At 32.0% G+C, this 25,101-nt stretch overlaps 1 protein-coding gene across 1 annotated transcript in view; it reads left to right on the forward strand.

Annotated features, from left to right (window-relative positions):
* The first annotated feature begins 13,522 nt into the window (after positions 1-13,522).
* LOC140443427 (sialin-like) overlaps positions 13,523-25,101 on the forward strand; it is a 73,957-nt gene continuing 62,378 nt past the window's right edge. The window contains exon 1 of the mRNA XM_072534681.1: positions 13,523-13,649. Coding sequence (XP_072390782.1) covers positions 13,631-13,649 — 19 coding nt within the window. The 5' untranslated portion in view covers positions 13,523-13,630. The remainder of the gene's footprint in view (positions 13,650-25,101) is intronic.

Genomic DNA, 25,101 nt, shown 5'->3' on the forward strand with positions numbered 1-25,101 from the left:
ACTCATTTTTTCATTAGTCATTGTTTCTTATACAATCTTATCCTAAATCTATTACTAAGTAGTATTTATCTCTAATACATAGTCTCTAATAGTCTAATTCATAGTCAATACATAGTCTAATTCATAGTCTTTTTCTATCAGGTGCTTTTTAGTTATTTATAATTATAAAATAGGTGTTGAGGTCCTCAGAGTTCCACAGCAAACTCTGCAGCTATCTACTTAATTCAATAGCTACTTTACTGTGGACTGTCCAAGTTCCTCATTTTTTCTCTTTTTTTTTTTATTTATTTATTTATTTTTTTTTTAATTATTATTTATTTCTTATATTTTTTTATTTATTTTTTAATTAAAAAAAATATAAGAAATAAATAATAATTAAAAAAAAAAAAAAAAAAAAAATAAATAAAATTTATACTGCTGATCTAGCAAAAAATTTAAACTCCACAAGAATTTTACAATTTGCCGATGATATAGTCATTTATAAAGAACATATTAAAATAGAAAATGCAGTCAAATCCATTGAAGAAGGAGTCAAACATATTAAAACATGGAGTAAATTACATGGACTAAATATATCTGATTCCAAAACTAAATTATGTATTTTTACAAGAAAACGAAAAGAGATACCCAAATACATCTTAATAAACAATGTCTACTATCCAGTGCAAAGTTATGTTAAATATTTGGGTATTACTCTTGATAGACAGCTTCTCTGGAAAGAACATATAGACAACATAGTTAAAAAAAACAGAAAAGGGAATAAATCTTCTTCGATTCGTGTCACACTTACGGTGGGGAGCAGATCCAAATATTTCTTTGTTATTATTTAAAAATAATATAAGAGCTATTATCGACTATGGATCAATATTATACAGTGACGCATCACAGTGCCATTTAAACAAAATAGACAAAATCGTTAATAAATGCCTTAGATTGTGTATAGGAGCCCTAAGAAGTACACCCATTAGTAACCTACAAGTCGAATGCTGTGAAATGCCAATGGATATAAGACGAAAAAAACTTGGCGTCAGACTTTTAGTTAGATTGTACGAGAAAAAGTCAAGTTTAATATCCAAAATACACCAGCTGTTCTTAGCAGACTTAACAGAAAAATATTGGATAAAAAAGAAAACTCTAAATATAGTAGATTTCTATTCAAAAATGACAATATATGATAAACAACTATATAAATATGACTTAAACCCAAATTACAATATTGACTTTAATACTCTGGAACAAGTTCAGGTATACTTCTTAAGGGATTACAGCAATTTACCTTTATCTTTAAGAAAATTAATGTTTATATCTGACAGTTCACAATTGTTCAAAGGTTATTATATGCTATATACAGATGCATCCAAAAGTATCGAAGGTGTGGGATGTGCATACTGGGATAACAATAATAAAAACAGTAACATGTTTAAACTCAATTCCATCATGAGTATATACACAGCTGAATTAATAGCTATAGTGGAAGCACTAAAATAATTATCTAATATAAATCATTCAAAGTTTATAATTTATAGTGACAGCAAAAGTTCTTTAAGTAAAATTGGTGCCATAAATCCTAAATCAAAAGTAAATTACATTGAATTATATATAATAAATAAAATTAAAGAACTTCAGCAACAAGGCAAAACTGTTAAGTTGGCATGGATTAAAAGCCACTGTGGAATAACTGGAAATGAAATAGTAGATGAATTGGCAAAAAACGCGGTTACACAAGGAGTATTAACTTATTATCTTTGTACGTCTAGAGATATAGAATCAGACATATACAAAGAGCTTAAGAAAGAATGGAAAGAAAGGTATATTAATGAGAATATAAATACAGGTAACCATTACAAAGCAATCAGAAACTATATTACGGATAAATCTTGGTTTTCTAAAATGGAGTCGACAAAGGATATGACAAGAACTATATGCAGAATGAGATTTAACCACTGTCTTACACCATCATATATGTTTAAAATGAACCTAGCTGATAGTCCACAATGTACGTGTGGTCAGATAGGTAACCTACAACATAAGATTTTGGACTGTTCTCTTATATCTAATAAGATTAATAATTTTTTAAATTCGCTGTATTCTTTTACCGATGTCCACCATCCCATTAATTTAAATTATTTATTAACATTAGAAAACAATGAGGTTTTATATAGATTATTGTATAAACATGTTTTAGATATTAAACTCAAATTGTAATTGTAAATATAGAGTAATTCTTTGTAATTTGTTAGAAAAAAAAATAAATAAAAAAAAAATAAAAAAAAAATAAAAAAAAAAAAAAAAATAATAATAAAATAAAAAAAAAATTAATAAATAAAAAAAAAAGAGAAAAAATGAGGAACTTGGACAGTCCACAGTAAAGTAGCTATTGAATTAAGTAGATAGCTGCAGAAGAGTTTGCTGTGGAACTCTGAGGACCTCAACACCTATTTTATAATTATAAATAACTAAAAAGCACCTGATAGAAAAAAAAAAAAAAAACTAGAAACAAATTACAAAAAAAAGACTATGTATTAGAGATAAATACTACTTAGTAATAGATTTAGGATAAGATTGTATAAGAAACAATGACTAATGAAAAAATGAGTAAAAATTGTAAGATTGGCGAATGGATTTAGTATCCGCAGTCATATAAACCCAAACAAACAACAACAACAACAACAAGATACCTGTCAAAAGACACATGATAATTTAATAATTATATCGGTCTTAGACTTAATTTTTACGTAATTACTTATGTGTTTAAATAAATAATTAAAATTTTGTTTTGGTACGCCTCTGAAAAATTGATAAGTGGAATATGATTTCGTTGAAAAGTTATCGTTAAGAACTTCGTTAAGTGCGATGTTGACAAGTAATCACTTTCAATTAAAAATTGTTTTAGTGTACTTATTATAAATGTCACAATATTTTACTCTAATTCCTATAATACTCTCTAATAATAACCACAATTCAGACTTATAATATTCTAAAAAAGGCATGTAACTTCTTAACAATCAAACTACATGAGAATTAAGTCATAAAAGGAATTACATAACTGTTAATCTTCTCAAAAAATATGTAATTTCCATACAATCAAACTATTGAGAATTCAGTCATAAAATAAAATAAATTATATAACTATTAATATCCTCAAACAATAATAATGTGTAAAGCAATTACTATTTCAATGGGAATAAGCCACAATTGAAGTTTAAAATAAGGTTTAAATATTGACGTTCCTAAAATACAGACATTAATAAATTAAACGAATTTTGTTTTTCGTTACTTGAACAAAAATGTTTATTATTCTTTTTGTGTAGAATGAACCGTTCTATCAGAAACAACGCTTGAAGCGATTGGCGATTTTGAATGTCAATTACAACTGCGAAATCAATGTTTAATAAAATTTGTATCAGCTCTACGGTAAAAATTCGATATCTTTTAATTAGATTGTCGTATTGACAAAGATTAAGATGCGCTTTAAGGGTAAAGACTTTTTGGGGTAATTGTATTTGCGGCAAAATACAATTTTCGTTTTTTTTTCCTTTTAGTTTAATTGAATTGCTAGAATAATTAAATATATTAATCAAAATATAAGTATAAATAAATCCATTTGTTTTTTTTTTATTTGTCGTTTCTTGAGGCAGAAACGAAAGTTTTTTTGTTACGAAGTTCTCGATAAATCGAATATTTACTTATAAAATAACGCTTTTTAAATTTATTGATTGTATTCCTTTTGGGTCTATTTTTGCTGCTTTAGAAAAAAGTATTTTAATAACAGACAATAATTTACAATGAGGCTAGATCAAGTAGGGCAAGCTGCTGCTCTGCATAACGATGAGCATTCCATTCGGTATAATAAAGAATGCTAGGCGTTTTTCGAAGTCTTTATGGAAAAATAAAAAAAAAAACTGGTTCTAAACCCAAAAAGACCTGGACCAGGAAAACCAAAGGCAACAAACTCCATGGAACGTTTTTTAGACGCCAAGAGCTTCGAGAGTGGACAGTTACTGTATGAGCTTTGACTAGAAGAGTGAGATATGCTTATGGTACTATTGATTTACCATGAAATTTATTATGATGTGTATCTGCTACAGGCCCTTTATTGGAGACAGTTCATCGAAGACCATGCTTGAAATTTTCTCTTGCTTATGGGTATTGGGATATAGAAGATTGGTGTCCCATTTTATGAGTGCAAAAGGCCTGGATAATGCTATGCTCAATGTTGCTGCTCTCCTACAATAGAGTTTGCTGGTGGCGGTACAATAGTAAGGAGAGTTATTTCTCTGCAAGCACATACATATCTTGTTAAGTTAGAGAAGGTGGATTTAATGCTTATAAGAATATTAGGGATTGTCTACAAGGATATCCTTATATGTATTTTGTAGGTAAAATTGTATTCCTAACGCAGAATATTGCTTGGCTGCACATAGCCAAGTATTGGTGCAATACTTTACAGATTTGGTATTTGCTACTAGCCTGGTCTTCTAAAAGTCCAAACCTTAACCTCATAGAATATTTGTGGGACTACTTAGGAAGAGTAGTTAGGCAAAATTATGGTGAGTTTAAAATTTTGGTAGCGTTATAATCTGCGTTGGAAAACGAGTGGGAACAAATACTGCAAAACGAGATTGTTTCTTTTATCCAGTCTATGCCAGAAAGGATAAGAGCTGTTATTCGAGTTTAAGGAGGAAATACTCAATCTGAATATCCATATTTTAGTATTATTTTATGATTTCGATTAGAAAAATATCTCAGAATAAAAAGAAATTGTAAATTTTTATTTGTTGTTACATTATTTAATATTCTGCAGTTTGTTTTTATTTTATGTTTTTTTATGGAATATATACATATGGAATTTTTTTTATTTTACAAAATAATATTAGTGTACGGTGAATTTTGCGGGGCAGTGTATATATACTAAACCATAAACTGTATTGACTTTAGGATAAACAAATTTCTTTGGTAATTTGTTAGACACTTAAATGTAATTAATATCAAGTGTTTATTTAAAATTCTACAAATATCTATTAAGTTAGTTATTAAATAATAACTATCGGTTATCTAAATAATTTTAACAGGTGTTATTGTTGCATTTTTATATAATAAGAGAAAAACAATTAAATGGCAAAAGAAACATAATATACACACAACGCAAAAGTCTAAGGATATTTTAATAATTTGACAATACCAATGACAGAAATTTCATGACCATATAAATTTGCTTGTACTATAATTGTTAATACAGACACTCACATTTTATCACAAAAAAAAATTGTAAAACTGTTAGCAATACGTGTTTTAGAATGTTTTTTATAAGGGACAAAAAAATCGACATTTTTATGTTTTGTTTATTTTTAATTTTAGTGACTTTATACCATTCTTGCTTAATAGGTGAGTTAAAGATATTGTCTTTTTACCATGCAACGACAACATTTAACGTTGGACGAGATGAATAGAGCCGTGAGCCTCCTTCAAGCTAGTATGCGACAAACTCAATTTGCTGATCAGCTGGGTGTCTCCCAAAGCGTCGTAAGTCGTTTGTGGCGTCGGTTTAGAGACACTGGGAGTCCAGCCGAGCAACATCCAGGACGTGGTCGCTCTACAACCGTCACTCAAGACCAATATTTAATTTTAAATGCCAGAACGCAGCCAACAATCACAGCACCCGAGCTGGTTAATGAATTACAACTTGCACATAATGTAACAATTAGCAGCAGTACTGTGAGGAATCGTCTCCATGAAGCCAATCTTCGTAGTCGGCGACCACTGGGATGTCCACCTCTATCTAGAGGCAATCGCGCTGCAAGATTAACCTGGTGTCAAGAGTTTCAGAATTGGACTGACAATGACTGGGCCACAGTTTTGTTTAGTGACGAGTCTAGATATGGATTTCATCCAGTTCTCGTCGGACAAGAGTTTGGAGACGACCTGGAGATGGAGAACGATTACGACATCTTCAAGAAGTGTATGCACATAGAGGTGGTACATTAATGGTATGGGGCGGAATCATGATTGACGAAAGAACTGACCTCGTTTTCCCACGTGGCTTTCTCACAAGTCAGCAATATTTGGACACTATTCTTGAACTTGTTGTGCGCCCGTTTGCTGCAGCTGTTGGAGAAAATTTTTACTTTATGCATGATAATGCTCGACCACATGTTGTGCATATTGTAACAAACTGGTTGGATAACGAGGGTATGGATGTATTGTCGTGGCCAGCACAATCACCGGACTTGAATCCCATTGAGCATGTATGGGACATAGGTACTTCAACGAAGAATTGCTCCACATATGGGCAATATCTACAATGAGTTTCCATTAAAAGAGCTTCTGAGAGAACAATGGACACAACTACCTCAAGCAGACATTAACAATGTGATTCGGAACATGAACAGTAGATGTATAGCTGTGATAAACCAACGTGGTGGCCATACTTTATTTTAAGTTTATATTTTTTCGTATTTTTGACATTTTATGGTGGTATGTGAAACATGGGTGATTTTTAATATATTTTTTTGCTCCAATTTTCTGTTTTTTTTTGCAATTTATGGTTTTTGACATATTAAACAACAATTTAAACTACAAATTTTGTATTACTTTTTTTAAGTTGATTACAGATAAACAAAATACGTCTATTTATAAAAATATCCCTAGACTTTTGCGTTGTGTGTATTTATCAAAGTCACTTGACGTAAAATTAACTGCAATGATAAAAAGGTGGAAAATACACACATCAAAAATGTCTAAGGATCTTATTATTCCACTTTTTTCAATAAAAACTTACAAACTTTTTGTGAATACAAACCATTCGATTTGAAAACTTGTTCTCTACAAATCAAGATATTCGTATATAATATCATGAAAGAAAATTTTTGCCGGCAATATTTTCGAGTGGTATGAAAGTTCGTTGTCTGGCAATTTTCGCGAATTAAATTTTGACAGTTAAATCATGAGACGTCAGTCGAGTGATTTTGTCCAAATTTCATAAGCGAAAATTACCAAAAGGCAACAAACTTGAATAAAACCAGAAAAAAATTTTGCAGGTAAATAAATGTCTCTCTTTGCAAGACTATTTCACGAGACAATTAATGCGCCATATCAACGAAACATAATCTTTATTTATTTGTTAACAATATTTAATGCACAATTATTATAAGCTATAGTAGTTTGCCTTTATTCCAAAGCATGATTTTGTGTATTATTGACTTGTAGCATTTTGGAACTCGAAGGTCCAGCTTCATTTGTTGTTCTAAGATTTTATATCAACTTCTGGTGGTGACTGGGATCCAGCTGCAGATATGGTTTTAGAGAGTGTGTCATTTGAGTGATCCGTTAAGTTAATTAACTCCTGTTCAGAAACACCTTACTTGAACAAGGCTGACACAGCTGAAGATCGATGAAAATGGTTTGTTATTTTATGTTTTTTGTGTCTGTTCCAATTTTTTCAGCTGACATTTTTGTCCACTTAGATACGGTGTTGATTCCAAGTGGACAGTTTTTGAACCAAGATTCATCCTTCCAGTTGGTGTGAACGGTAAGAAAGAGTCTGTCTGATAATATCTCCCCCCTGTCCCCTTTTTCCATTAATTTCAAAAATAATCTAACTAGGCATAAATTGTCGTTTAATGAATTTCTTACCAGCCATTTGCTGCTTGCCAAACTTTTCGAACCGCCTTGATTTATTTTGGAAAAAATGCTGTTCGGCCCGTAAATTCTCCCATAACATGAAATTCCTTCTAGAAAAAGTGAATATTGCAGTTTACGGCCTCATTGCCTCTTCAAGAAAGTTCAAATGAGGAAAGGTGAAAAAACTTGTTTTGTGTTTCATCTAGGGTTTCCTCGTCGTAGCTTTGGATGATTTTTAATGGCCTTTCGGTGGATAATGCTTTTGAACTGAGTTTTCTTTTTTCTTGAATACTTTGAAGCTGCCTCTGCTTGGTATTTCTAGCCAATCTTGCACATTTGAAAGATATATCTGTGAAAGAGTCGATGTTTATGCCGTACTTCGTAAAATATTTTTCTTGTACAATTTTTGCTGTAGTATTCCACATTAACTTTACAGACGACTCTTTATAGTCTTTGTCATTGCCTTTTTTCATGTTAAAGGCATAACCCTCGAGAATTTTTCTTAGTTACATTATTGTAGTACATCTTTCAAACGTAAAATTTCTCACCCGTAGCAACTCCGAAAAAAGGGTCCAAATAGAGCTTCTGGACCTCTGCGTGTTCAATGGAACATTTTCTGCAACCAATTTTTTAATTTTTTTACCTGACTGCCGTCCAAATCTTGATTTTTTGTCTGGATTTATTATATCTGTCCAAAATTGATTGTGCCTCAATGACGTTTTTCAAACTGACGGGTTTGTCATAAATTTGTCGCTGAGAAATCACGATTAGGAAGGAGTTTTGACAGTAGGAAACATGGTTTTATCGGTTAAAAATAGTCTAGTGAAATAGTCCATGTAAAAATGTAAATAAATCCGTCAATTGCACTGTTTGATTGAGTCAAAAGTGAAAGCGCCTCAAATTTATACGATTAATTGCTTCAATTGATAAAGAAATAGTGCTTCAAATTTAAGAGATTCTTCTTAGGGTGCCTGTCCGTTTCGATCGTTGGCGATCATTCTGGCTATGATGAATTTGCTGGTTGCTATACGGAATAGCTGTGTTGAAGTCATTGTATACCATGCTCTCAGGTTAGCAAGCCAGGATATTCTTCTTCGACCTGAGGCCCTTTTTCCTTAAATTTTACTTTGCAAAATGCATGGAAGTAGCTCGTATCTGCCTTGATTTCTCATTATATGTCCCAAGTACTGCAGCTTACGGCTCTTCACGATGTTGACCAAATCCGTGGCTGTGTTCATCCTCCGCAGTACTTTTTCATTGGTGACTTTGTCTATCCATGGTATCTTCAGGATCCTTCTGTATAACCATAGCTCAAAAGCCTGAAGTTTTGATAGAGTTTCCGCCTTCAATGTCCACGTTTATATTTCGTACCAAAGCACTGAGTACACGTAACATTTAAGGAGCCTTATTTTTGTTTCTAGGGTGAGGTCATGGCTCTTTGACTATTAGTTCTGAACACAGAGCTAATAGTCAAGAATGCACTTTCTGTGTTTCCGATGCGACATTAAATCTTTTTTATATTGTCCCACGACTCATTGATTATAGTTCCCAAGTAGTTGTATTGTGAGACACGTTCAATTCTCATTTGGCTCACATACAGATTTGCTTCAGTTATGTTTTCCTTGCCGATGATCATTAGCTTGGTTTTGCTGGTGTTTATATCCAGTCCATATGTTCTTTAGAAATTCTTTATTTTAGAGATAGTCTGTATTTACTTCAAAATTTTATTAAAACAAGATTATTAAACACAAAGATAGTCATGTAGCGTCCATTGACGCACCTCGGAGCATGATTTTGCGTTTTTTGCGTCAATATAAACAATTTGGTGATGTCGCTGAAAGACATGGTGGGTCTTCAATGTGAAACTACTCCTCGACAGGATCGGTATGTGGTAGCATTAGCTCGTCGAAATGTGCATAACTGCACGTGAACTCTATGGGGCTTTAAAAAGTACCTAAGTATAACATGACTGTACGTGACCAAACTTTGAGGAATAGATTACATGAAACTGACCTGAAAGGCAGACGTCCATTGAGGGTTTCCATAATATATCATGGAAGTCGTGGGCTCAGATTAAGGTGGTCACAAGAACATGTGCAGTGGGGCTTGCAAGATTTGAGTTCTGTGTTATTTACAGATAAAGCTAGGTTTTGTCTATATCCTGATTAAAGAAGAGTGAGAGTTTGGAGAGGACCTGGTCAAAAAGAGAGACTCAGGCATGTACAAGGTGTTCGTCGATACAGTGGTCTACAAGTTATGAAGATGTAGGCTGGAATAATTTTCCATTATCGAACTGTTTCCGTTTTTGTAGAAGGCACTTTGAATCAATTTCAATATATTAATCGTATCAACCTTTTGTTCTTCTATTTGCCACTGCAGGTCCCGATTTGCGCTACATGCAGTATAATGCAATACCACATACAGCAGCAACAGTAAGAGGTTTGATTGGCTTTTACCGTAGCTAGAGCAATCGCCAAATCTTAATCATTGTGCAGATTGCCTCGCATCTGCACTACAATGCACTAGACAAGGTCTTCAACATCTTAAACAGAAATGGGTCATATTGCCTCAAAACGAAATTGATAAATTAATTTTAAGCATGCCAAGGATTTCAGACTATAATTAATGCTGCTGAAAGAAACACAGATTACTAAACACATTTTTGTTAGATTTTTATGTTTTATACTGACTTTCATGTTAAAAATTTACATTGAATTAGAACACTGCATAACTTTTGTTTAATTATTTCCCCATAAAAAAATCATAGTACACTAAAACTAAGCTGAATTTAAGCTGACGTATTAGGCATTCTAACGGCACATCACGTTTTAAAATCTAATTAAAATTGATGTATATATATATATATATATATATATATATATATATATATATATATATATATATGTTCGGAAAGATTTCCGCGGTTAGTACAATTAAACTTAGAGCTAAGATTAATATTATTATAAAAATTAATATTAAACTCACCAGTCTTCCGGGTTGAACCGCGTCGATATCCATTTTGCCGAGCTTTCGACATCCTCTCTGATGTCTTCTTCAGGGCTTCCGAGGTCTCAGTCTCCCGAGCCCCCAGACACTACTACACTCACTAGTCACTTCTAGTTCACTCACTAGTTCACTACTACTGTATTTCTTTATAAAGTTGAATTCTTATAGGAGATTTAAGAAATACTTTTTTGACACTGGATATCATGGTATTTACAAGAGTAAACTTTTTTCGTATTTCCTCTGCAACTCTGTTTAATCCATGCGCTACACAAGTAACATGTATTAAATCTGGGAAAAATATTTTTAAATTTTGTCCTGCTTTCACCATATAAGGAGCAGCATCCGATAAAATAAGCAGTAATTTATTAGAAGGAATAGTTGTCGGAAGAAAAAAAGTTGCTAATGTTTCTTGTATAAAACGCGAAATTGTTAAAGCATTTGTTTTCTCAAGTTGCTGGCATGAAATAAGATGAGATTTTGGTAAGGTATCTTCTTTAAGAACACCAATCAATAAATGAGCAATATACTTTCCTGAGGAATCAGTGGTTTCGTCTACAGATATGTAAAAATAATTATCTGCAATTTCTTCCTTAATATTAATTAACACCGACGAGTATAGCCCGTTCACATTATTTCTTCTTAGAGACCGATCACTTGGAACATTAAGTTTGCAATATTTTTTTAAAAACGAACTAAAATTTACATTTGCTAATTTTGAAAGCGGTATGTTTGCAGACACTAATGCGCGACACAAGTCTTCATTAAAAGTTTCATGCTCATCTAATTTTTTTGAAGTAGATTGGAAACATTTAGCCATTGAAGTTTGATGTTTTCCTCCTATTCTTCCTTTTTTTGCAATGTGTGAAGCAGTTCTCACATGTTGGTCTATCTGAAATTTCTTCTCACATGCTATCTATAAATAAAAATAAAAACCTTTATTTTAACCCAACCTTTAAAATATAAAAATATACAAGGTGTTTTTGGTTAATCAAATAACTGGTTTGGAAAAAAAAACACTCGCTAAGTGTTTTAAATGCAGTATTAATTCACAAATTAGTTTTTGTTACTAACCATTAGTACATCATATAACTTATTTTAAAATCCAACAAAAGTTTTTTTTTGTTAATTCAATTACAATAAAAATAATTGTGTTTTAGAATAGCTGACTTTATAAAAAAAAGTAAAGGTGAAAAATTTTTCTAAATACACACCATTGTATTGTACCATGGACAATTTTTTCTCACTAAAGGAAGCTATTTTTCAGTCTAAGGAAGTCTAATCATCACAGATAAAAATCAAGAAATATGCATATGGGCCAAATACATATAAGAATTCTTTGATTATAAGTTCTATATAAGTATGTAATCACCACTTACCAATCACATCAGATGAAGTGAAAAAAGCAATATTACAACTAAAAGATGGCAACCTGGACCTGAGAATGCATAAGCTGAACTCATACGGCTATTTAACACCGACGGTACTCAACCACTAACAAAAATATTCAATGATATATTTAAATGGAGTTATACCAAGATCATGGCTGACGTCAACGTTTATTGCTCTACCAAAGATAACAAAATCCGTACCCTGCAATGATTTCCGGACCATCGGTTTAATGAGCCACATTTAAAAGTTATTTTTAACTTTCAAATGTGGCTCAAAACTCAAATTTCACAGTGTGAACTTCTTTTGAATTTCGCCGACAACGTGGAGACTTAATTACTACATACAAAATATTAAAATTCAATTTTGGAAATCTCAATGAAATGTTTACCATAAATCAAGATGAACCCTTCAGAAAAAGAGAACATTTTTACAAGATCAAGACAGAACTCTCTACCATATAGAGTTTTTCAGTGCTGGAATAACCTTAATAATAACATTGTCTCTGCACCATCTACCAACGCGTTTAAAACAGACTTGACCGTTTTATATTATAGTTAAAATATTGTTTTTATTTTAAACCAAAAATTCTAATTCTGTAATTTATTAGTAGGTTACTAATGTAATTTCTTTGTTTTTGGGTAAAATAGAGACTTGCTCTCTTCCCTTACTTATGTAAAATAATAATAATAATAATATTAACAATTTTTTGGATCTCATACTAGTTAATAAACGTATTAGACAAACAATACTTATTAATGTGGCGACACCCAACACCAATAATTTACGTGTTAAATATAATGAAAAGTACACAGATGTAGAAATAAAAATCAGGAGACAATGGAGAATGGAAAGTACCCAGACGGTACCTATTATCGTTGATTTTGGGTTATTCAATCAACGCTATTATTCTATCTACTACTGGTGTTATTCCCAAAAACCTCCTAAAGAACATAAAATAGCTGGGTCTTAATGAACATCTCTATAAGGTCATGCAGAAAGCTGTACTACTCGCGACGTCCAGATGTGTACGAAAATTTTTGGGAGATACTCCAGCACACCAAGTCACCTAGGGCTTGATAACACAGAAAGAGACCCACCAGAGCTCAATCCTTTTGATACCGTAGGTATCTGGGATGAGTGAATTTTCCTCTTAGAGGGAGTGTGAGCCGTATGGCTAAATCTGCATTAACAATTTATATCCACTTCGGCTGTATCTTTATTCGCGGTACACCATCTTTGATGCCATAAATCAAAATATGTTCATATTTTATAGATTTTACCTCATAATTCGATAATTTATAGGTGAGTGTAAGGGCTGGGCTGCATAGGTAGAAATTACATAAATAACAACTAATTCGACTGGCGGAAACGATCCTCTTAGGGTAAAGATGGGTCGTCATTGTGAATGGGTAGTTTTTTTAGTTTAAAGATAATCTTGTTATATAGTAAGTCATTCTGTATATCAATTATGATTTTTTTGTTATCAGAATAAATAAAAATCTTAACTGATTAATTTAATATTATCGATTTAAAATACAAGTGGTTTTGGTAGCACTGCGTATGTGGAACGAACCCGTTCAAAAATTAAGTGAAGTTCAGAAAAAAACTACAAAAAATGAAGCCAGGCACAATAGGTAATAATAATTATTTATGCATTTACAATTTTTCGTGATCTTGAAGTTATATCTTGAATCAGATAAATTATACATACGCACTTGTATATATTTTTCTTTTTTATATATGTAGATTCACTATGTTTGTTGGGAATTACCCGCAACTTTATTTTAAAATAAGTTTATTTGAAGTTATTATATGTATATGTTATTAAAATGGATCCAAAGTCATTGCCAATTCTTTCGATTGATTTTTCAATATCTTAAATCTCATTGAAATGAGTTTGTATTTATTTCTCCTATATATTTCAGTTGTTATTACCTTTATTTAAATTTTTTTTCTTTCTTTGTATAAATAGATTTTTATTACTTGTACTTTTTTTCTTTTATTATTATTTACTTAATTGTATTTACAGCCTGTTCACTTCTATAAGTACTTTTTGTTTGGCCCATGGTGCCAGTGGCGTAACCATAACATTTGAGTCCCGTGGCAAATTCATTGGATAAAGCCCCAATTATTAATTATTTATCCAAAAATATGCATTAAATAGGAGATTTGAGGAATACTTTTTGTATGCTTGATATCGGGGGGTTTATAAAAGGAAACTTTTTTCTAAATTTCTTCTGCAACTCTGTTCATTCCATGTGCTAAACAAGTAACGAGTGTTAAGTTGGTATACAATGTTTTTAAATTTTGTGCTGCCTTGACCATATATGGTGCAGAATCGGGTAAAAAATTATAATTTATGGCTAAAAACAGCTGCAGGAAGAGTTTCTTCTTGTACAAAATGTGATATTGTTGCAGAGTTGGTTTTTTCTAATTGCTTACATGAAATTAAATAGGATTTTAGTTAGATCTGATCGCTTAGATCACCAATCATTAAATGAACGATATATCTTCCTGACGAATCAGTGGTTTCGTCAACACACACGTAAAAGTAATTGTCACTAATATTAGTTTTTATATTATCTATTACTGATGAGTACAATGAGTTGACATGGTTTCTCTTTAGAGTCCTTTCACTTTTAATATCCAATTTACAATATTAAAAAAAGTTAAGTTTTCATTGGATAATTTTGAAAGCGGTATATTTAAAGAGATTAATGCACGACACAAGTCTTCATTAAAAGTATCTTGTTCGTTTCCTTCTTTCGAACTTGACCGAAAAGACTTTTCTCCAGAATTAGTTTTGTCTTTTTTTGGCTACATGTGAGGCAGTTCTGACATTGATCTATCTGAAGTTTATTTTAGCCATGCAATCTGTAATAGATGTTTTAATATAAATATGTAATTACCGTTCGAACCGATTTCTGTATAATCTTAAAGTAAAGGCATCAACAGATGAAATTCCATTCAAGTAACTGCACGATTATTGCATGGCAGTCATTAATATTTTAGCAATAGTTAAAATATTTATTTTATAATAAAATATACATAAATAGGTATTGGTATTATATTAAAATTTAATTATATTATTCCCGTTTTAATAAAATTAATTTATGCAATCATTCAAATATTTTAAAAAACATCAAAATATAGAAAAGTATTAAATATTTAGTACTTACACACATGTCCAAAAGTTTGGAATACGTACAAATAAATATCTACGCCTATGGTGGTTTTAAAATTGTTATTAATATTCATTCCAGAGCATTTTTAAATGAAAACGATAAAAAATTTGAATCGTTTTTGTATGATTTTGGTCACATTCTGGTACACATACGCTGATTAGCGTATTTACACATTTTTTCAGTTTTTGTTTAAATTTGAATTGGGTCATTTAAAAATGCCTAGAAACGTGATATCTCATTTTGACATATCTAGAGTAATTGCTTTGTTACAACAGGGCTTTAAAATTTAAAAAAAATTCCAAGATACAAATGACGTTAAGGATCGTCCCAGAAGTGGTAGAAGTCGATGTACGACAGCAGCACAAAACCAGCAAATAACATTGATAGCTCGTAGAAATCGTCTGGAATCTACAAGTGGTATATCCAGAGAAATTTCTAGGCTTCAAGGTCTGAATATTTCACGGCAAACAATAACACGCAGACTAAATGCGGTAAATTTGTATCGTAGAAGACCGCTACGTGTTCCTAAACTAAACTACCAATACAAAATAGTATGGTTGCAATGGGCTAGAGAAATGGTGTATCATGGTTCTAACTGGAATAACGTGATGTTCTCTGATGAGTCAAAAATTGGCTTGGTATCTGATTCACGAACTCAAACGACAAACGACAAACCCGAGTAGAAACAGCCCAACCGCGTGTGCCATTTGAAGGTGGCAGTATTATGGTTTGGGGTGGTATTATGAGTGGTACACGGACGCCACTGCTGGTTCTAGAGAAAAGAATCACTGGTGCTGTGTACAGCGAGGAAGTTTTAAGTGCTATTGTACGTCTATTCCGAGGGGCAGTAGGTGTGATAAATTTGTGTTTATGCATGACAACGCACATCTTCATCAAAAAGCAGCAGTACAAAATTTTCTGGAAGAAGAAGGAATATCTACATTACAGTGGGCCTCGAATTCCCCCGACATGAACGTTATTAAACATGCTTGGGAGATTTTCAAAACACGCATCAAGAAGCGAAACAATCCACCTATTACACTTCGAGAACTAAAAGATGCTGCCCGTGAAGAATGGGAGAGAATTCCGCAAACCCAACTCGACCAGTTAATCCGCATCATGCCAAATCGCCTACAGGCATGCATACAGGCTAATGGAGGAATTACTAATTATTAGTTTTAGTAAAAATTATTTTTTTCTATACTTATTTACTTTTAAATGTAAGTTGTACATTGTAAGTTTTTCACTCCAAGAAAATAAATATTTTTTCGCATATCGTTTATCTGGTTTTGAGATTTATTTAGTATTGCTAAGAATTGAAACAAAATGATGTTTAACTATTCAGAAGAGATTATATATAAAAATCAATAAAAAGATGAAATATTCCAATATTCCAAACTTTTGGACATATTTTGCCACAAACTAAACACTAAAATTTGTCCATATCCATATGATCTCTTTGATATGATATGAGCTCTTTGTAAGGTTTAATCCAAGTAGTGACACCAGTGCTTTTCGGCATTTTAAAATTAAAATAGTCAACAATAGAACAAAATGATTTGCAAAAGGACAATTCTATTCATATCCCATGCAATAAACTTTTGAAACACCATTGAAATTTCCAGTTACTTAGTCATACTATTATCTACGGTTAGATAAAAAATATTATTTAAAATCCGCAAGTCGAAATAAATTGACTTTTATGCACTTTATGCATTTTTTTTGTATAAATATGTAAAATCTCCAAATATTTGAATAAAATATGCAAAACATGCAATATATGCATTTTGCATATTAGCCTAAGTCTAATTATCACATTGTAATTTAATTTTAATAAATCACTGAGTCTAACATATTCTTAATAAAATAATAGTTTCATTGTTAATGTTAAGATATTTAGTGATAAAAGTCTTTTACCCCAGCTTAATGCAAAGATATGGCAATAATTTTATTTTTACATGAAAGCCTTAATCTACTTTTCTACATAATTTCCGTGAATATTGAGGCACTTGTCATAACGTGGCACCAGTTTTTGAATACCCTCCTGATAAAATTCTGCCGCCTGACTTGTTAACCACTGCATCACAAATGTTTTGACTTCGTTATCGTCTTGAAGACGCTGACCGGCCAGGTGTTTCTTCAAGTGCTGGAACAAATGGTAGTCGCTGGGCGCCAGATCAGGGCTGTATGGATGATCTAGAGTTTCCCATTTAAATAATTTGATGAGATCTTTGGTCTGATTAGTCACATGTGGACGGGCATTGTCATGCAGCAAAACGATACCCTTACTCAACTTGCCACGTGTTTTGTTCTGGATTGCACGACGCAGATTTTTCAATGTCTCACAATAAGACGCTGCATTGATTGTCTCATTACGAGGCAGAAACTCCACTAGCAATACTCCGGCGTGACTCACGATTGTTGGAGGCATCTTAAACACTGGAGTAAACAAGTATACAATGAAGAATCAGACTGTAATGGCGTCAGTGCGTAGACAAGAGATGTAGGTAACCAGCGCTCATGCGCGGAACGCCGACCGTAGCGCTGCGGCGGCGGAATCGCAAAACGGTACTTACTTAAAAAAAAACATGCCTCTAGTTAAAATTTATTAAATAGGTTTTTATTAATTTTAGCTTCGAAAATAATCTTTTAGCACTAGCTAAATACTAGGTATTATAACAAATCACATTAATGCAATACATACTTAAAAAGCTGCATGACATAAAATGATGCTTTGTTATTAGTAAATCAGCAAGTTGTGTAATACACGATAAATTTATATTTTATCCCTAAAGGTGGGCCAAAAACTGAGAATTTTCTGGCAAATGATTCAGATATGTCTTTTATATATTTCAACAAACTAGTGCTTTATTTTAAGCACTAGTTTGTTGAAATATCACCTTTTCATTATCATTATAAAGTGACAAGTTACAAAAAAATTGCAATTGGAAACAATTTCATTCATTATCAAAACGCTTATCATAGCAAAATTCATCAATACATATTTGATTATGTTAGTGTAGCCATGGTCTATTCGGCATTCTAGCAGTTTTTTTTTAATTTTCTGATGGTTTGTGGTGGTAAGATTTCTGGTAGTCCACGAATATCAGTGCCAATTGTTGTATTTTGCAGACTTCTTTTTCAGGTTCTTTATCACTAGTAAGTGGTCGTTACTGCTGCATCTCAATTTAAATCCAGCTTGGTCTCTAGGCCGATAGAAGTCTAACATAGCGTCCAGTCTTTTTCGATAATTTTTGTGAAAAGTTTATATATGTGTGAGAGCAGACTGATAGGCCGGTAATTTTTTAGATCTGTTATGTCTCCTTGCTTGTGTAATAAAACAACGATTGCATTGTTTTATGAAAAAGGAGTTTTTCCTTGGTAGATGCGTTTGGTAAAAGGCTTGGCCAAAGCCTGGATAATTTTATTTCCACCTAGTTTGATCGCCTCGATCACTACTTTATCATCGCTAAGGATATATTTTGGCATAGTTTATCTTTATGTATCAGAACGATCGGTTAGCACTTCAAGTCTTGTATATGTCTGATTAGTGTATCTTTATACAGGTCGTTGTTTTCTGGGGGAATTCATTTTTTTTCGTGTTTTTAAGATCATCTTTGTTCTTTTCAATTTGACATTTAATAGTATCTTAGCTCGGATTAATTTGTAGTTGCTTCCTACTGAAAATTTGTTAAGTACTTCGATGTCGTTGGCTGGTTTTTATTTCGTAGCTGTGATCCCAAGTATCCTTAATATTGCAGCCCAAATAGCATATTTTTCCACTCTTTCTAACGGTGTATATCCTATTGTAATTTGGGCGTTTATGTTGGTATTCTTACTAATGATCATTATTTTTGTCTTCTAGCAATTTAGTTTAAGATCGTATTTGTTACATGTTTCTACAACATTTTCTATCATCCTTTGGAGCCCCTGCGTACTATCTGCCAGCAACACTGTATCATCTGCATATCTAATATTGTTTATAAGTTGGCCATTACAGCAATCCCATCTTCTGATTCGTCCAAGGCCTCTCTAAAGATGTTTTCAGAGTATATGTTAAATAATGCCGGTGACAATATACAACCCTGTTTAACTCCTTTTTCAACTGTGAAGATCTCGGACAGGTCTTTTTTTAATCGCACTGTTGCTTTTTGTTGGAGATATAAGTTTGAGATCAGTCTTATATCCTAACCATCGAGTCCTTATGTTTTCAGAATATCGATTAGTTTCCCATGTGGGACTTTATCAAATGCCTTCTTGAAATCAATGAAACATGCAAACATATCGCAGTTGACATCCCAGGCTCTCTGTATTAGAACTTGCAAATTAAAAAGTGCTTCCGTCGTTCCCTCCTGCTCTGAATCCAAATTGAACTTACCTCAGGTGTTCTTCTAATTTCCTGTAGATGCGCTAGTGAATGATAAGGAGTACTTTAAGTACATGGCTCATCAAACTAATTAATCTATGTTCTTCACATTTTCTAGCATTGGTTTTTTAAGAAGTGGAATGAATATTGATAGTAGCCACTCTTTTATTAAGTAACCAGTCTCGTAGATGTTGTTGAATAGCTTCGTAACAGCTGTAAATTGGTGTGCCTCTAATAGCTTTAAAATTTCACCATGCACCTCATCAGGCCCTGGTGATTTCCCATCTTTAATTCGCTTAATGGCCACTTCTACTTCATCTTCAAATAATTCTTACATATATTCTTTCCATCTTCATAATTTATCTTCAATGGTAGTCAAAATCTGGTCTTCAGTGGCTACAACTATGCCTGTATTTCGTTATCTTCTGGTGTTCTGTACATATTTAATTTTTTTGCTCATATGGAAATCGTCATGTTGTGTAGCGTTGTAGTGTTTTAATTTCCGTACATTTCTCCGTCAGCCATGCTTTTTTTTGCTCCTTTTATCTCCTTTAGTATAGTCTTATGAAACTTTTGTATGCGTTGTCATTTCTACCTTTTAATTTTATATGCTCTTCTATCATCTGCAATATTTCTTTTCTCTTTTTGATTTTGGATGTTCACGCGAAATTGTGGTAATAGATGTCTTCATTTCGTTCCACTGTTCTATGCCTTTAGTAGTGTCTAACTTTAATATATTTTAAGTACTTATATAAAATTTATATTTTTTAACAAATTTTGTTAAAAATGTTATGTCACTTCTGAGCTCGTAGCCTCTCCGGCCATGACCCGTCAGGTCAGAGGCTCGTGGCATTTTGCCAGCTCTGCCACCCTATAGTTACGTTACTGTATGGTTCATTAAAAAATCAGTCTAATGCCATAAATCAAAATATTTTCATGTTTTATAGATTTTACTGCATCAACAGACAATTTATAGGTCAGTGTAATGGTTTCATAGTAGACCAACTGTTTTTGATAAATTTGGTGAAAACTCTATCTAATAAACAAAATATGCAAAAGTGTAAACTTACTTTTTTTACGTATAAACAATATATAAACAATTTAAGACAGCTATTTGATTTTAAATACTAAAAGTGAAGACCGCTAAATTATATTGAAAAGTGGCACACTTTTACTAAAAAAGCATAGAAAATCCTTTCAAATGAGGGTTCGTTAAGGTATTTGTGTTAATTTGATGCTTAAGTATTGCAAAAAAGTAGCTACAAAAGGTAATTTTTTGAAAATTATTAATAACTTTTCTAAAAATGCACAGAAAACTTAATTCATATAATTAAAATTATAAAAGTCGCCATATATCCGGTTCTAATCAACAAAAATTAATGTTTTTCTTTAATTTGGGGTACCTCGTGGCATAGATTATAAAAATGCATTTAGTTAATTTGTTAATTCTTTATTGAACCGAGTAATTTGTTTAAAGTATCTATCTATATAAAAGGCTATGATGACAAGTCACACCCCTTGTCCAGTAATGTAACGACGCCATCTAGGACAGAAATATAAACTACCATATTTCAATCATATGTTGTTCTTGAAACGATACGTTTAATTAATAATACTGTAATAATTTTATATTACTATAATTAATAATTAATTTGAATAATATTTTTAAGGTAAAATTTAATACATAATAATTTAAAGCTTTATATTAGTTTAGATTTAAAACCTAGCGCCATCTAGGAAAGATAATCTGAACTACCAAAATCTGACATTTCATTAATTTTTTGTTCTTGAAACGATACGTTTAATTATTAATACTATTTTAATTACATATTAATTTAATTGAAGGGCTTGGAAGGTCAAGATGCTATGTTACAAATAACTGAAAATGAGATAATCCAGGTTAAAGTTTTTTTTTGTTGCATTTTTACAAGAACATGTTAAAAACAAATTTTGAATTTAGAATCTTTGGATAACAAAAATTCTTGCGGTCAATTTTTTTGGAAAAATATACATTTTACCCTTCAAAAAAAATTCAAATATGTACATAGCACCTTTGTGCACCAACCTATTAGGATGTAGGGTATATGAAAACAAGTACATGGTGCTATGTGTAGATCAGAAGACAAGCCAAAGTCACAAATTAGAGTTATATTTTATTTAAAATAAATCAAAATAACATTCTGTTAGTCAATGCAAAAATGGTATACAAATATGTAGGACGCTACCCTTTTTAATTGCCCTGCAAAATTGCTTCGTAATACCATCTGTGTTCAAGGGGTACATATGGCAATAACTGCTTGATGTCTTCTTTGTTCTCTGCAGACAAACTGCCAATCTTCTTGTTTATTCTTGGAACTACAAAGTTTGGGGATATAACACACACAGTTTTATTTGTCTTATTGGTAGACCAATAACGTCGAATATCCACTTTCTTGAACGGCATATTGGGGTCGTAGCTATATTTAAATAGATAACTACCAAATTCGTCTACCCTTATCCATTTGATGCCATCTCTAAATTGAACAGTCTCTCCCAGAAAATTCTTTTTCCGGTTTACTAGTTTTAGAGATGTAGCTAATTCCTCAATGTTCCTAAAATGGGGTTCCATATTTATAACCTGGTTTTCTTTGGTTATTCGCAGTATAATCTGTCGATACGCATCTGGTAAGAATAAATTAGGCTGTTTCCGTAGATTCTTTTCGATGCGATTAAAGTCACGATCTGAGTCTAAGTAAGAGTGGCCCACCTCTGAAAATTTATGGTCAATAGTTTTGAAGTACCCTTTTAAAAGCATGTACTGGTACAGACAAATAATCTGGAAATTCTTATTTTGTCCGGCACAAGTGTCGGACCACACTTGCAGATTATTTTTTTCTCGAAGTGTTCTATCACTTTCAACCGCATTCAACAGTGAACTTGCAACTTCTGTACTGCCACGATTTGCTACGTCTTCTGTCCAGGTAAAAAATAGGCCCGTGTTTACATTTTTTGAAATTATATGCAGGCCGAGATTGTAAAACCACATCTGTCTTTTATAAAAAGCTTTTGATGTGGACAAACGAGGCAATGGCATAGTCTGTTGCAGATGCATAGTGACATATGCAACATCGTTCAACACATTGGCACTTTCTCTGTCAGCTTTTTGAGCCTCAAATGCAGATTTATAAAAATCAATATGTTCTTCTGTCCACTATCACATGTACTTATATTTTTTAACAAATTTTGTTAAAAATGATGTCACTTCTGAGCTCGTAGCCTCTCCGGCCATGACCCGTCAGGTCAGAGGCTCGTGGCATTGTGCCAGCTCTGCCACCCTATAGTTACGTTACTGTATGGTTCATTAAAAAATCAGTCTAATGCCATAAATCAAAATATTTTCATGTTTTATAGATTTTACTGCATCAACAGACAATTTATAGGTCAGTGTAATGGTTGCATAGTAGACCAACTGTTTTTGATAAATTTGGTGAAAACTCTATCTAATAAACAAAATATGCAAAAGTGTAAACTTACTATTTTTACGTATAAACAATAAATAAACAATTTAAGAGAGCTATTTGATTTTAAATACTAAAAGTGAAGACCGCTTAATTATATTGAAAAGTGACACAATTTTACTAAAAAAGCATAGAAAATTCTTTCAAATGAGGGTTCGTTAAGGTACCTGTGTTAATTTGATGCTTAAGTAGTGCAAAAATAGCTACAAAAGGTAATTTTTTGAAAATTATTAATAACTTTTCTAAAAATGCACAAAAAACTGAATTCATATATTTAAATTTATAAAAGTCGCCATATATCCGGTTCTAATCAACAAAAATTAATGTTTTTCTTTAATTTGGGGTACCTCGTGGTATAGATTATAAAAATGCATTTAGTTAATTTGTGAATTCTTTATTGAACCGAGTAATTTGTTTAAAGTATCTATCTATATACAAGGCTATGATGACAAGTTACACCCCTTGTTCAGTAATGTAACGACGTCATCTAGGACAAAAATATAAACTACCATATTTCAATCATATGTTGTTCTTGAAACGATACGTTTAATTAATAATACTGTAATAATTTTATATTACTATAATTAATAATTAATTTGAATAATATTTTTAAGGTAAAATATAAAACATAATAATTTAAAGATTTATGTTAGTTTAGATTTAAAACCTAGCGCCATCTACGAAAGATAATCTGAACTACTAATTTTTATTTAAATTTAATTAATTTAAAGTTAATTTAAGTTTAATTAATAATACTATTTTAATTACATATTAATTTAATTGAAGGGCTTGGAAGGTCAAGGTACTATGTTACAAATAACTGAAAATGAGATAATCCAGGTTGAAGTTTTCAGAAGACAAGCCAAAGTCACAAATTAGAGTTATATTTTATTTAAAATAAATCAAAATAACATTCTGTTAGTCAATGCAAGAATGGTATACAAATATGTAGGACGCTACTCTTTTTAATTGCCCTGCAAAATTGCTTCATAATACCATCTGTGTTCAAGGGGTACATATGGCAATAACTGCTTGATGTCTTGTTTGTTCTCTGCAGACAAACTGCCAATCTTCTTGTTTATTCTTGGAACTACAAAGTTTGGAGATATAACACACACAGTTTTATTTGTCTTATTGGTAGACCAATAACGTCGAATATCCACTTACTTGAACGGCATATTGGGGTCGTAGCTATATTTAAATAGATAACTACCAAATTCATCTACCCTTATCCATTTGATGCTATCTCTAAATTGAACAGTCTCTCCCAGAAAATTCTTTTTCCGGTTTACTAGTTTTAGAGATGTAGCTAATTCCTCAATTTTCCTAAAATGGGGTTCCATATTTATAACCTGGTTTTCTTTGGTTATTTGCAGTATTATCTGTCGATACGCATCTGGTAAGAATAAATTAGGCTGTTTCGCAGATTCTTTTCGATGCGATTAAAGTCACGATCTGAGTCTAAGTAAGAGTGGCCCACCTCTGTTGGATTATCTTATGGTAGATAATATTAATTGATGGTGTGGACTGTAAATTATCTTTTGTGTGAGTAAATAGGATTATTTATTAACTTTTTTTACAAACTAATTATTACAACATGTGAATTTGTGAATTACTAGAAAAACGTGGCGTCTTCTTGGAAATTACTTGATTAATGTCAAATTGTCAATTGCCGACTTGATCCCGTCAGATTGTGTGATCTTGAACATAAAACGCACAGACATATGACAGGCTCTATGTTGCCGCACTAAACTAATTTTCTAAAAATGTCCTAACAACCTCTGGAAATTTATGGTCTATAGTTTTGAAGTATCCTTTTAAAACCATATACTGGTACAGACAAATAATCTGGAAATTCTTATTTTGTCCGGCACAAGTGTCGGACCACACTTGCAGATTATTTTTTTCTCGAAGTGTTCTATCACTTTCAACCGCATTCAACAGTGAACTTGCAACTTCTGTACTGCCACGATTTGCTACGTCTTCTGTCCAGGTAAAAAATAGGCCCCTGTCTACATTTTTTGAAAGTATATGCAGG

This window comes from Diabrotica undecimpunctata, chromosome 6, assembly GCF_040954645.1.
Source record: "Diabrotica undecimpunctata isolate CICGRU chromosome 6, icDiaUnde3, whole genome shotgun sequence".
NCBI lineage: Eukaryota > Metazoa > Arthropoda > Insecta > Coleoptera > Chrysomelidae > Diabrotica > Diabrotica undecimpunctata.